The sequence below is a fragment of the Dipodomys spectabilis genome, unplaced genomic scaffold (assembly GCF_019054845.1).
Source record: "Dipodomys spectabilis isolate Male_0828 unplaced genomic scaffold, ASM1905484v1 ptg000265l, whole genome shotgun sequence".
Taxonomy (NCBI): domain Eukaryota; kingdom Metazoa; phylum Chordata; class Mammalia; order Rodentia; family Heteromyidae; genus Dipodomys; species Dipodomys spectabilis.
This window is the reverse complement of record NW_024870942.1, coordinates 765802-781140: the sequence shown is the minus strand read 5'-3', so window position 1 is coordinate 781140 and position 15339 is coordinate 765802. Positions and strand designations below refer to the sequence as shown.

Below are 15339 nucleotides of genomic sequence, written 5' to 3'. Positions count from 1 at the left end.
AGCATAACCTCTTAAGCTAACATTCTTGAGTCAACTAGCTATCTTCTCATGTTGGTTTGGGAGAAGGGTCAGGGGTAGGGACCAAAGCCACTGTTCTGTGTATGCCTCTGCACTCTGCTTCTAAGTGACTCTTGCTATGTAGGCATCCCTGGCATGGTGTCTTTACATGTACCCAAGGGTGCCTTCAGCCTTGCTTAGAGATGTCAGTGGTTCCCAACAGAGCCAAGGAACATTAAAATTCTTGTTTTTGAACATCTGTTGTAACATGTGAGGAAAATTACATTGTATAGCAGGATGTAAGTACTGATGATGGTCTGGACTCGGTTACCATGACAGCTGTCATTCTGGCCCTCGCCCCTTTTTGGTTTCAAAAGAGATAAAACTGGACATTTTAAAGGTGCAGCAAGAGACTGGCCAGGCTGGACACTTTCCCACTTTAAATATTTCCCTTCATAGGCAGTATCCAAATGAGAACAACTTGTCTAAATAGCTTTTAAAATTCACAATTTTATAACAATATAATTTGAGAAATAGTTTATATGTCTTCTGCTTGTATGTAATATTGTTCACATTATTATATAAAAAAGTCCAGATTCAAATAATTTATTCTTCCTAACTGGTTAAGAATTCTACATTTATTTTTGCCTGTCGTGGGGCTTGAATTCTGGGTCTGGGTGCAGTCCCTGTGATCTTCAGCTCAAGGCACATGCTCTATCACTTGAGCCACAGTGCCACTTCCGCTTTTTGAGTGATTTATTGGAGATAAGAGTCTCACAGACTTTCCTGACTGGGCTAGCTTTGAACCGTGATCCTCAGATCTCAGCCTCTTGAGTAGGTAGGATTGCAGGTGTGAGCTACTGGTGCCAGGCTTGAATTACACATTTTTAATAAGAACCAGTGGAATATGTTTGTATTAAAAGTAGATAAAGATATTCTATGTAATCATCACTGCATAAACATATATTTCTACAATTATCCCAACTGGTTAATAGAACTTGATAATTTTTTCTACCTTAGTAAAATGATACAAGTATACATAATAGGCTTTGTTTACGAGCATTTTACAAGTGATTTTACATGTGCTTTATATTTTATCTCAATAAAAGAACAAAGGAGATACACATGTCTAATAGGTGGTGTGTCTAGACAGTGTATGTGAATTGCCCTATGGTCTCTCTGTGCCCACAGCCCTGCTTCTCTCCTTGGGTCTCTTGCTCTGGCTGAGGTTTATGTAAGGTACCTGCAGGCTTCTCTCTCATTATGGGCTCTATGTGTGTGCAGAAATACACAGCTGAGTCTTCCAGTTGTGTGGTTGTGATGGTGAGGTTGATGGATCTAGATGACTTCTGGATGTTCAGGAAATAATGACCCTCTGTTGCATTTTGCTTATCATAAAAGTTCTGATGAATAAGAAAAGCCAATTCTCTGCTAGTGGGCTCTTTGTACCAGAAGATGGAGTAAGAAGATTCCTTTGCGTCAGTCATATAAGCAGCCTAGGGTCACAGCCTCCTTCTCCAACACTAAAATTGCAGGCTGAGCTTGGGGTTACCTTCTGAGCCATGTTGGTTCCTGAAATAAAGAGGACAGAGTCAGATTGACATTTTCTTTATAATCACGGCGTTTAAAAGATGAAGGGATTTAAGACTCAGCTCTGAATGTCTCCTGTTGAGCCTTATTAGGGAACAAAGCTCCTCTCCTCATCACTTTCATGACTGAGAAGAGAGTGAGACCTGGGTTTATGGACATCCTTACCAAGACACATGGAGGCTACGGCTGCTCCCAGCAAGCTGGTGATCAACATAGTAGTGGCTCTTCCTGTGACAGAGATGAGGTTATGCCTCAAAGCCAATTGTTAATCTGTACAATTGTAACCACTAGGAAAAATAGTATGTTCTGTGATTTGCTGCCCACCAGCTAGCAGACAGGAGGCAGGCTTGCCTGTGTCCTCTCACAGGCTTCCTGAACAGGGGCAAGTGCTGTGTTGTCCTAGCACCTGATGTGTCTCATAACTTACTGGTCTGGAAATAATCATAGGTAAATTTACTTATATTCAGCTCTTTTTTGGTGCATGGATAATTCAGGACTCACTATTATCAACTGCATTAATGAATGTATTAGGTCATATTCTCATGCAACTCTTTTGGGATGAGTAGTACTCAGGTTTGAACTCTAATTTGCACTTGCTAGCAATGCACTTTACCATTCGAACTACATATCCAGCTCCTTTGGTTTTGGTTATTTTTCAGGTGGGATCTCATATTTTTGCCTACGCCAGCCTTGGATTGTGATCTTCCTTCTATGTCTCCAACATAACAGGAGGACAGTACTGCTTCACTTGGTATTTTTGATGAGATGTGGGTCACACTAATATTTTGCTCATGTTGGCTTCAAACCACAGGCCCCCTGATGACCTCCATATAGCTGGGATTTCAGGTGTAAGCCACTGCACCAGCCTCTCAGGTACCTTTGTCTCCTACATGTGCCTCCTATTCTCTAGACACAACCAAACTGAAAGGTTATTCAGAAATTTGACTCTAAAATGAAGGCAAGATCTTTATTTTCAATCCTTGTTCTTACCAGTCATGGGCTTCAAGAAAATGTTATCTAGTAAATGTTGTTATTGAATGATTTTACATCATCCTCTGGATCTCAAAGGCTGTCATAAATGTGCCATGTTTAATAACAGCAGAGAAGATATCACCCATGTATTGCTTGATATCACACATGTGGACTAAATTTTAGACACTTCCATGTAGTTCTCAGGTCAAGGGATCTCACTTATGATTTAATCCATATTTTCTTGAAATCCCTCTTGTTCCTTCAAACTGTATTCACAAGCTGTGGTGAACATTAAGAGAGAGAAAAGACTGAAGAAGAGAACTTGAAACCAGAGCACTAACAATAACAACAGAAGCCATTTAAAAATAACAGTAGGAGCCAAGCATGGTGGCACTCATCTGTTATTCCTGTACTCAAAAGATGGAGGCAGGATGTCTAAGAGTTCTAGGCCAGGCTAAAGCATTTTTTATTCTCTCATGTCTCTAAGAAATAAAGACTAGCAGTATTCAATCTCTGTTGGTTTTTGACTCTGGCACTACATCATTAAATGTTTGTAGTCTCAAGATAAAAGTAACTTGTTTCAGCCATCTACATGTATGTTTAGAGGTCATAGATTTACACTGACATTGCACTAATAATTCCAAATTTTGAATTTGTACTTCATATATCAGTATTTTAAGACAGTAAATATCTCATAGTTGTTGTTCTATAGATTTTGTGTTATGTTCTTATGCAAAATTACGCAGTTAGTGCATAATTCTTTAGAGGTCTGGTTCTCCAAGTAGAAGGAGCTGTCTCTCTTAGCATGACTGGCTTGGGAAACTGTTGCCAATCCTGGTATGATGAGCTCCTCAGAAGGATTCAGTCTCTAATTTTGCACTAGACTTACATGAAAAGGAAAGATTGTTAGCTAGTGTGGTAACAATTGCAGTTCAGAACCAGACCTATGCCTTGGGAAAGGTAACCTGCTTTACATCAGGAACCTCAAGAACCAATAAGTTCTTTCTGAAAACAGTAAACACTTTTACTACAATGTCTATGTCAGAGGAGTATCCTACAGCTCTGAAGAGGTTACAGGTCAGCCTAAACCTGGAAGGAAACATCTCTGATGTTTTGAGTAGAATTACTCATTGAATATCATCAAGATCACCAGCCCTGACCAGGAAGCAGAAAGAGTGGCTGGCTGAGATTCATCTGAAAGTTGTGGTTACGATTCACCAAACCTAGGAAGGTTCATCCAATTGCTGGATTTTTGCTGGAGTTTTACACATCCTGCTCATGTATTAAATGAGACAAAGTTCATGCTGGTAGTACTAGCTGAAAACAGAAAATGTTGTGCTGAGTCACTAAGGTGAATTTGTTTCTGACAGCAACTTGTAGGGAACACACCCTCTTGTGGTTGCTCTCCATGCAGCCTGCCCTGCATCTTTAAACAGGGAGCTTAAATTTTGTGCAGAGAAGGGAAAGGAGTGTCTGAGGTACTGATGGGGCTTCAAGCAGGAAACACCAAATACTTTCTGTAGACATCACAGAAGTGCCTGGAACCCAAATGGTATGTATGTAGTCCTTCTTCATCTTAAGGTGCAGGAAAATCTGCCTTTCTAAAATTACCAGTCTTTCACTCATAGTGCAGTCTTGGAATCTCTTCTCTCTGTCAGCCATAGCAATAAAAACAATCAAGTTCTAAGAAAATGTACCCATTTAAAGAGTATGTAGGCCAGGAGTAGGAGGCTCATTGCCTGTAATCCTAGCTACTCCGGAGGCTGAGATCTGAGAATTGCAGTTCAAAGCTAGACCAGGCAGGAAAGTCTGCAAGACTCTTTTCTCCAATAAACAACCAGAAGTGGTGCTGTGGCTCAAGCAGTAGAGTGCTCGCCTTGAGCTGAAGAGTGCAGGGACAGTGCCCAAGCCCAGAGTTCAAGCCCCATGACTGGAAAAAAAAAGAGTACCTTGATTTGTAAAATGACATTAACTTGCTGAAAAAGATACAAAAAAGCAATAAAATCTATAGAAATGTTCTGCTTTGTTAGTCATCCCAACGAGAAATGTGCTCTTGTATAAAAATTGAAAATAAAATTGCATTGAACTAAAATTTTCTGCAGAAAGTAGCCAATTAACATAGACACCTTACAACTGTGTGATTTACTAAATATTTGTCTCCCAAAGTTAATAGGGTAATAAGCAGAAGTACATAAAAATATGACAACAAATAAAGAAGTATTGGAATTAAAATACCAAGTGAACTGAGTAAACACCTGTAAAAAATAAAAAGAAATAATCTATAAAGAAGAATGAACCATCTCTCCTTAGATAAAATGATGATCATGAAAAACATTAATTTACAAGGAAAAAGGAATTCTTGCATGCTGAGAGTAAGAATTAGTTTACATCATTTTAGTGGACAATATGGAAGTCCTCAGAAAACCAAAATAAAACTGTCATACTTTTGCATCCAGCCATCCAAAGAAAGTGAGATGAGCAAGCTAAAGAGACACCAGCACACTGGTTTGTAAGGCACTATTCACAGTAGCTGAGATATGGAGTCACTGATGTGCTCATGAGCACAAATGGATTAAGTAATCTTACTCTTGAGGTGGATACTGGTGGCTCACACCTATAATCCTAGCTCTTCAGGAGGCCTTGATGTGGGGGATTGCTACTTGAAGGCAGCCTAGTCAGAAAAGTCTCTGAAACTCTATCTCCAAAATAATCAGCAAAAGAGAGATTATTGATGTGGACCAAGTGATAGAGTAGGAGCCTAGCAAGTGTGAGTAAATGGAGCACGTGAAAGACCTAAATTTCAATGTGGTAACCCTATAACATACACAAAAAGCTTAAAATAAAGAAGTTTATTTTGCTTGTAAGGTTTACACAATTACCAAATAATGCAAAATATCATATGAATAAAATTCAAAGTAAAACGTTAACATGAAAATATTGTTATGCAGCAAAAGAAGCACAAGACATTTGGTAGAAGAGAGCTATCAATTGCTAGTTGAATGATGGAGAGAGTGAGAGGGAGGGAGGGAAGAAGGAACAGAGAAAGAAAGAGATAGTATATTAGGAAGATAAAGCATAAATTATTCAAGGTTCTCTCCTATCTTACAATAAAATGGCGGGGGGGGGGGCAGGTGATTGTATAACAAGCCCATATCCCCATGTCAAAACCCCAAAAACACAAAACAAAACAAAACAATACAATAAATGTTTTACTTCATGAGAGACTGATTTAGTAAGTCAGCATAGAGGTGAATAGCCCAGACCTTCCCTGGGGCTCTGGATGCCTTTGATACAGGAAATACTGGTGGGACAGTGCATGGCTGCTTTTCAGAGCTCTGCCATGAACCTTACTTCTCCTACCGCCCGACTCACTCCTCACCAAATGAGCATGAATAGAAAGACCCTGATTTCCTCCACACATGAATTCAATGGTGTCAAGACTGTGAACAAAACTATAATCATCACCCACATATCTTAGAAGGCCCAAAATAAAAACATGAAAAGTGATAGATACGCTTGAGCTTTAAAAAAATCTGTTTTCAAGACATTGCATTTAAAATTTTTTCTACAAAACCTGGACACATGTCTCTGTTGTTGTTTTTAATGTACAATGTGATTTTTTGTTGCTTTTGTATGGTCTTCCCTCAATGGTGTATCCCCTGTTGTCACTGTATTTGATTTTGGTACCCTGGTAATATATATATGTCTATTTGAATTAGGGAAGGGAAGGGGAACAACAAAATGGTGAGACAAAGGACAAGGAGGGAAACAATGCAACAGCATACACAAGAAAATACGTTGGAAATTCTCTGAAAAACTTGGGGGGTGGGGGTTGGAGAGAGAAAGTAGGAGAAAATGAGGGAAGGGGTAACAAGGTTGACAAGTATTGTACTTATGGCCTTATCTATCTAACTATAACCCCTTTGTACATCACCTTGACAAGAAAAAAGTCGGAGAGGGGCTAGGAAGGTGGCTCAGTGGTAGAGTGCTTGCCTTGCCATGCATCCCTGGGTTCGATTCCTCAGCACCACATAAGCAAAAAGAAAAAAGCCAGGAGTGGCACTGTGGCTCAAGTGGTAGCGCGCTAGCCTTGAGCTGAAGAGCTGAGGGACAGCACCCAGGCCCAGAGTTCAGGCCCCACGACCGGACCCCCCCACCCAAAAAAAAAAGTGGGAGAAATTTTTCTAAAGATTTATTTTTATTAATTTATTTTAGAATATTTTAATATCTTTATATTTTATTTCCAGTAGTTATACAAAGGAGTTTAAATTCAATGTCTTAAATTTTTTGTGTGTCAATCTTGGGCCTGGATACTGTCCCTGTGAGGCAGGATAGCCTAGGGAAAATGAGGCAAGGTAAATGGCTGTCAAGGATTCAAAGACTCAAGCTTACAGCTTGTCTATTTACTTCTCTTAAGATGAAGGGAACAATGTCATTTTAGAGGACAGGAAGCCAGATAGACTAGAGGGAAATGAGATAGGTCAGCTAACAGCAAATATAGGAGATATTCCTTCATGTACTTCCATTTTTTGTCCATTTGTTTGTGTGCCTGCTTGTTTACTTACTCAATAAAGCTCTGCCAAGTTTTCCAACCATTAGGACTTGCTCAGAAATTCTTATTCTGCAATCGAAGTCAAGGACCCTAAGTGAAGAGTTCCTAAATTTAAAGGTAAATTTTACTAAACCTCACTTCTGTCCAGTGATACCTGTGCTGAGCTTCCTCCTCCCCCAAATTTAGCACTTGAGCCACAACTCCATTTTTGGCTTTTTATGGGGGGGCGTAGTTAATTGGAGATAAGTGTGTCTCAGGTTTTTCTGCCTGAACTGGCTTTGAACTGCAATACTCAGATCCCAGCCTCCTGAGTCTCTAGGATTACAGGTAAAAAACTACCTGTAATTTTTTAAAAAAATTTATTATCAAGGTGATGTACAGAGCAGTTACAGTTACACAAATGTAAGGTAGTGATTACATTTCTTGTCTGACTTCTTACCTCCCTCCCTCATTTTGTCCCTTTTTCCCTCCCTGCAACCCCCTCCACCCAAGTTGTGCAGATCAGTTCCAACATACTGTCTTGTGAGTATCGCTGTTGCATATGTTTCCACTTTCCCCTTTGTCTCACCATTTTGTTGTTCCCTTCCCTATTTCAGATAATATATGTGTGTGTGTGTGTGTGTGTGTGTGTGTGTGTGTGTGTATGTGTGTGTGTGTATATATATATATACATGCAATACCCAGGAGCCCAAAATCTAATACAATGACAGCAGGAGTTCATTTTGGTTAGTATCATCTTATATGGTCATATGTACATAGTTATTGAGCTATTTTTCTCATATGCTAAGGTTATCTTAGGTGTATACTAATTTTCAAAAAAGGTAAACCATGAGACCTATGTTTCTTTGGGCCTGAGTTACTTCACTTAATATGATTTTTCAAAGTCTTTCCATTTCCTTACAAATGTGGCAGTGTCATTCTAATGGCTGCATGGAATTCCATTGTATGTATGTATATATATGTATATATATATACATATATATATACATATATATATCTATATATCTCACATTTTCTTTATCCATTCAGCTACTCAGGGTCATCTGGCTTGGTTCATTATCTTAGCTATGGTAAATTATGATGCAATAAACATAGTTGTGCTGGTAGCTTTAGTGTGGCCCTGTTTGTGGTCATTTTGGTAAATGCCCAGAATGGCCAATAGATACATAAAGAAATGTTCAATATCTCTAGCCATAACCCCTGTTTTCACTGTATTGGATTCTTGTCCTGTATTTTGTACATACATTTTTCTAATTTGGGGAGGGGAAGGGAAATGACACAATGCTGAAATAAGGATACAGGATGACCCATTGTAACAATGAGATGTACAAGACACTATGTTGAAAACGAACTTTGCAACTTTGGGGGTAGGGAGAGAGGAGTTGGGGATGTGGGGAGGAAATGGATTGTAGGAGAAAAACAAAGGAGGAGGTAACAATGCTCAATAGGAAATGGACTCATTACCTTGCTCATGTAACTGTAACCCCTCTGTAAGTATCTTTACAATAAAAATATGTATTAAAAAACATTGAGATTCCATCTCACCCCAGTTAGAGAGGCTATAATCAAGAAATCTAATAACACCAGATTCTGGAGGAGATGTGGCCAAAAGAGAATGCTACTACACTGTTGGTAGGAGTGTAAACTTGTTCAACTAATCTGGAAAGCAGTGTGGAGGTTCCTCAAAAAACTGAACAGAGAGCTCCCCCATGACTCACATACCTTTATACACAGAGGGGAAATTTTATGAAGTTGAGGCCTAGAAATCACATACCCTTATATGGCAGGATCAGAGTCAGATCTTGTGTTCCATTACTACAAGATTCAGCTCTCTGCCTCTCTTCTTATACACTGGCTCCCGTTCTCATTGTGAAATGAAAGACATGGCTGTGTGTGTCCTGAGATCTGACTCAATCCCCAGAACTGCAGGAAAATTAGAGTGCCTCAGCATCACAAAGACCTGACTTGGCCCAGAGGCTATGCATAGTACTGTTGGGAGAGGTAGCTGCTCGCCCGTTCCCCAGCCTCCCTTAGCCCAGTAGCCCAGGAGACAATCAGAGGCAGCCAGGAGTCAAACCAAGCAGGAACTCGTTTATTAACAGGGAGCATCCCCTTTTTAAAGCAAAAGACTGCGTGGGAGGAGGGGAAATGGAACCAACCAATCACTGAAAGGCCACAGCTTATCATGCGCCTAAGCTTCCATGAGATGTTTACACACTGAACCTAAACAAATCCAGCTCTGCCCACTCAACTTCCTCTCAGGGCCATCTTTGCTATCCCCCACATAGTACAGAGGGCATCTTCCAGTCTTGAGCAGTCCTTGCTCACACACACCAAGTACCCAGGGCTTCCCTTTCTTAGTTAACCTGAACATAAATCGAGAATAGTTGGTACTTAGGAATCCTTGCCCTTCACAACAATTGAGGACTTAGAAGGCCATTGCACTGAAGATGAGCTTGAGGTCAGCTGGCAGGAGGGCCAGATATGAGCCTGACATTTCTTTCCCCATTCCACATTCTAGACCTTGGCAAAATTTCAGGTATTTCCAAAATACATCAGTAGGAGAGGATTCCACATACTTATCTTAGACTCTCACTCATAGGAAGACATAACACAGCTCTCTCAGTGCTGAGGCCTTTAGGCAGAAGCTCTGGTGAGGTTAGAGTCAGGCTGCAGGTGCACACTGAACACTGTGCATCTGTGGCACAGAAGTAAACAGCAGTGTCTTCAGGCTGGGAAGTCAAGATGGACAGGGAACTGCTTCTAGCAGAGGTGTCCAGGGTGATTCTTAGCCGTCCACTGATTTTCTCTCTCTCATTTGACCTTATTAAAATTAGCATGGTGGGTCCTCTGCCAGAATCCTGTCTGTACCACTGCAGGACAGTTATGCTAGATTTGTAACTGCAGTTCATGGTGGCATTTTCATCAGGTTGGATGCTCAGAGTCTGAGTTTTCTCTTCTGCTTGTTGGCTGTTCACCCCTAGAATGAAAAACAAGCCAGAGACTGGGGAGTTAGTCAGTTTTCATATTACATTCCATCTCCAACAAGAAGATTCAACTGTAAACCATACGGCCTCTGAGATTTAATGTCCCAATTTCCATCACCAGCAGTCAAAACTCACTTGCCACATGAAGCCACAGAGTCACCAAGAACACTCTCAGGAATTTCCCCATCCTTCTGTCCTTTTAAGATCACAGGAGATGGAACTGTGGACACAAAAATGGAGCTGATTTCTCAGGCACGAGTGAATTCCTGTTTCTAAGAAGATACTTAGCTTTCCTGCCACAGCAAGCCAGTCAGAGCCCAGATCGCTTATTTGCTTTGACTACATGTGAAAGCACACACACACACACACACACACACACACACACACACACACACACACACACACACACACACACACACCATTGATGATGCTTGGAAACCAAGGGCTTCAGAGAAGAAAGAGGCACTGCCCTCTAGTGGTGGCTACAGCACTCTGACAAGAGCTCAGAGCTGAAGCAGCTTTTCCATTTTCTGGCTTTATGAACTGTGGTTCCAGCTTGGAGGAGGAACAGATGCAGTTGAAGTCAGGCAAGAGATCTCTGAGGGAAGAATGCTGGAGATAAGATTTACAGAAAGAGCTTTGAGAAATATAGGCTTCCTATAACAACTATAATCGTTATCAAAGTATCTTGAATGAAAATAAAATACCTTTGCTTCTGTGGATGGTCAAGGACATGGACTCTGATATGACTAGGTAGAAAGTGATTGAGTTTGACTCAAAATGCCAAGAAGGGTTGAGGAACTGGACTCAAACACTATGCAGTCAGGAACAAGACAGAAATTCACTCTGCAGAGCCTTACTGTGAGGCCCTTCTCCTGAGGGCCAGCCCTACAGGTGGGGCCTATAAAGCTGTCACAAAGGACAACAGTGGGCATCTGCGGTTCTGCTGACCTGCTGCTCTGCTATCTCCATCATCTTGCAATTACAGCCATCCCCCCCCCCCCAAAATAGTAGACTTTCTTTTATTGCAAAGTAATTCCTGAGTCAAAAATTAGTAACAATGCATCCTCCTGTTCTTCTCCATCTCTGTCTCTGATTTATACACAGAATATCCTAAAATCAATTTAGAAATTTTCTTTTTTTTTTTTTTTGGCCAGTGATGGAGCTTCAACTTAGGGCCTGGGCACTGTCCCTGGGCTTCTTTTGCTCAAGGTTAGCACTCTACCACCTGAGCCACAGCGCCACTTCCTGCTTTTTCTGTGTATGTGGTACTGAGGAATTGAACCCAGGGCTTCATGCATGTTAGACAAGCACTCTACCACTGGGCCACATTCCCAGCCCAATTTTAAAACTTTCTAAAGGATTTGTAACATGAGCTTGGCCACTCATCACCAGCACCTAATATATGCAGCAACAAGAGATTTAAGTCATTACTGTCAGGTGCTGCTCTAATGCTATTTTGTTATCTCATCAAAAGCTTTCCGCAACTCTGGAAAGATAGCACTGCATTACTACTATATATTGTCCACATTTTACAGAGGACCTTAACAGCTGCAGGGTAAGTAGATCTTGAACTTGATACTTGAACTGGATGTCTTGACTGTAAAGCTTTGTTTCCCTGTGTCCTCCTTTGGCCATCTACCACCTGTCACAGAAACAAAATCTCAGATGCCCATTCTTATGCATCAAGCTGTGTTTACATAGCATGTCTATGCTGAAGGCCCAGAACTAAGTATCTATGAATGTGGCTGTAATTGGAGGCAAGGTCTTTAACTGTGGTCTTTAGAATGACCCTAATCCAAGGCAGATTGTGTTCCTGTTAGAAGAGGTTATGACTATTTTTTAAAGACAGGTACATATGAAAACAATTGGCAAGGAGATGCAGAGTGCCGGTTATCAGCTTATTGACTCTTAGCTGCAAATCAACCCTTTACTCCCTGTCTGTGATATGGGATCTGAGCCCTATAAATACTTTTCCTTGGCCATTTGGCATGATATGTGGCTTTGTCATTAGATCTGAATGAAAGGACAATTTTAGGAGGAAGAAGTTTTCCTTTTTAGGGCTGAGTGTTCCTCCTCTTTTGGCGAGCCTGGCACACATAGAGAAACATCAGAGAAGAGCACTGACAGTTCCACAAGGTTGCTAGGACTTTTTCCAAAAGCACCCAGGTATTTACAGCAGCTGCCATTCATAAATTTCCTGTCAATTGTGTCAGGACCCTCATAAAGGTTTTCTGCTAGACCAGCCTTTTTGAGACCCCTTAGCAAATATCATGATCTGGTGGGCTACAGCTGCACATTCACAACAAGTTCTTAATAATAACCTTGGCAGATTCCAGAGTTGCTTATTTCAAACTGTTCCTTCTTTCCAACTCTGTCTTAATCCTGGGGAGGAGAGGCTCTATTCCTATAGAATAGATTCCTAAAGAATAGATTCCTATATTCTTTAGCATACATTTGACATACTAGTGGGTGTGACAGATAATCTTGATTATCAGCTAAATTGGATGGGGACACATACCAGATTATTAAAGCACAGCTTGAGATGTGCCAAGCAGGAAACACACGAAACCCCAACATGGGTGAAACCAGGCACAATCATGTAGCTGGGGCTTAGATGAAACAAAGAGACAAAGGAGAAAAGTGGTAGATTAGGCAGACCCCCTTATCATGATGGGAGCAGCTCTGTTTTGACATACCCTCTTTTCCATGATGAAAATAAAACCTCTAAAATTGTGTACCAAAGTAAATAATTCATTCTTTAAGTTGTTATCTTAGGTATTCTGGTCACAGTGTAGCTAAATAAATTAACACAGCAGCTAACCCTTATTTTATTGTTTTGGGTTACTTAATCTCGAGGCCTGGCCGCTGTTCCCCAGCCCTTCAGATCAAGGCTAGCGCTCTACCCCTTGAGCCACAGTGTCACTTCCAGCTTTTTCTGCTTATGTGGTGCTGAAGAGCCCAGGGCCTTGTGCCTGCAAGGCAGGCACTCTACCACTGAGCTACCTTCCCAGGCCCCCAGTGTCACTTCTTGTTTTCTGGCAGTTAATCAGTGGTAAGATTCTCATGGATTTTCCTGCCTGGGCTGGCTTTGAGCTGCGATCCTCAGATCTCAGCCTCTGAGTAGCTAGGATTACAGGTCTGAGCCACCAGCACCTAGCTTATCCCTGATTTTATTAATTGCTTTCATATGAAAATTCCCTTTTCAAATAACTTTGCTGCTTCTTCCCTTGGCCAGACCTTGACTTAAGTAGGATGCAGTGAAGAGCCTGAGAAGAAAGAATTCTGGTTGCAGAAATCAGCAGTCACAGCTGAGCCAGCAGATCTGGAAGGATAAGGAGGCTAGGGGTTCCAATGCAGGGAAAATAGAAAGGTGGGTGTTTCCTCTTAACCCTCAAAAGCCAATTTGGCCTAGAAAACAATGATTTTTTTTAAGCTTAGCTATATTGTTATCATTGGAAAAGTTCTTTCCTGAGCACTTCAAAAATATATGTACACTTATTTTTTAAAACTAATTCAAGCAAGAAGGAAATGAGAATGACTGTGGATAATTTTCTGGTTCCATCTGAAGCTAATGAACCATGGACGGCATTCCTTTCTAAGAGTTAAACTCAATTTGGCTCCCTAGAGGAGCAGGCCCTACACTGACCACAGACAGAGTTGTAAGTCTGAGGGTTTGTGCTCTGCTTCCCTTGCAGAACAGCTACTGTGCACTTAGAGCACAGCAGGACATGGCTGAGTCGTCCTCCTGAGCCCTGGCCTTCTGCAAATGGAAGGACTTCTCACTTTTGTTGAGAGTGGCTATGAAACCTTTGGCGCTGCCTCCAGACATGTGTTCCAGGAGCAGCTACAGGCCTTGTCTGGGATTCTGGACATACTTGAAGAGCACAAGGCTCCCAGAATAGGGTAGTCACACTTAAAAAAAAGATATTGCAATATTTATTCTATTAGTCCATACATACATTTCTTTTTTTCTATTAATGTTTTTTTATTGTGAAAATATTGTACAGAGGGGTTACAATTACATGAGCAATGTAATGAGTACATTTCTTTTCTTATTTTTTCAGTTGATGATTTCTTTATTTCCATTTACAATTTTAATAACCAAGAAGGCATAGCCAGATTTTTTACCTTTGAATTCTTTTTTTTTCATTTCATTTTATTTTTTTTTGTGAACATACTGTACAGAGGGGTTACAATTACATGGGGAGGATAATGCATACATTTTTTATCAAGACTTGCAGCCTCCTCCTTTCTTTACCCTTCACATCCCTTCTCAGCCACCCCCCCACACCTCACACAATCCTCCCCCCCCCCAACCAACGTTGTAAAGCTCGTTTTTGACATGACAACCTGTATTTCTCATTGTTGCAACAGGTCCACCTGTATCCTTAAACGGTTTGTTTTTCCCCATCTCCTCCACAAGTTACACTGACACCAAGTATAGTGAAAACAGGGATTATACTGTGGGGGAGGGACATACAAAGCAACAAAGAAATAATCTTATAAACGTACTAGAAACACATGCATGAAAGAAAAAAACATTAAAATATATATCTAAGGGTTCATTTTCCTAACATCACATTATCTGACCTTTTCCGCTTGACTCATACATATACTAGATATTGCAAATAAGGGAAACCATGGGACCTATGTTTCTTTGGGCCTGGCTTACTTCACTTAATATAATTTTTTCCAAGTTTTTCCATTTCCTAACAAATGGGGCAGTGTCATTCTTTCTGATGGAGGCATAGAATTCCATTGTGTATATATACCACGTTTTCTTGATCCATTCATCTACTGAGGGGCATCTGGGTTGGTTCCATATCTTAGCTATGGTAAATAATGCTGCAATAAACATAGTTGTGCTGGTAGCTTTAGTGTGGTCTTGTTTGTAAACATTAGGGTAAATGCCCAAAAGTGGGATTGCTGGGTCATAGGGGAGCAATATGTGAAGTCTTTTGAAGAACCTCCATAGTGCTTTCCAAAGTGGTTGAACAAGTTTACATTCCCACCAACAATGAAGTAAGGTTCCCTTCTGGTGCACATCCCTTCCAGCATCTGTTGTTGTTAGAGTTCTTGATTTTTGCCAGTCTAACTGGAGTGAGGTGGTATCTCAATGTTGTTTTGATTTGCATTTCTTTTAGGGCTAGGGATGTTGAGCATTTCTTCATGTGTCTATTTGCCATCCTTCTTTCTTCTTCAGAGAAGTTTCTCTTAAGTCATTAGCCCACTTATTTA

At 40.7% G+C, this 15339-nt stretch overlaps 1 pseudogene and 1 gene segment (V, D, J or C); both read right to left on the bottom strand.

Moving 5' to 3' along the window:
• Positions 1–1142: 1142 nt before the first annotated feature.
• Positions 1143–1801, bottom strand: LOC122125453 (annotated as a pseudogene).
• A 7826-nt stretch (positions 1802–9627) lies between these two features.
• On the bottom strand, positions 9628–10309 carry LOC122125387. The segment is given in 2 exon segments: positions 9628–10091; positions 10234–10309. Coding segments are annotated over 2 exon segments (453 nt in total).
• Positions 10310–15339: the final 5030 nt, after the last annotated feature.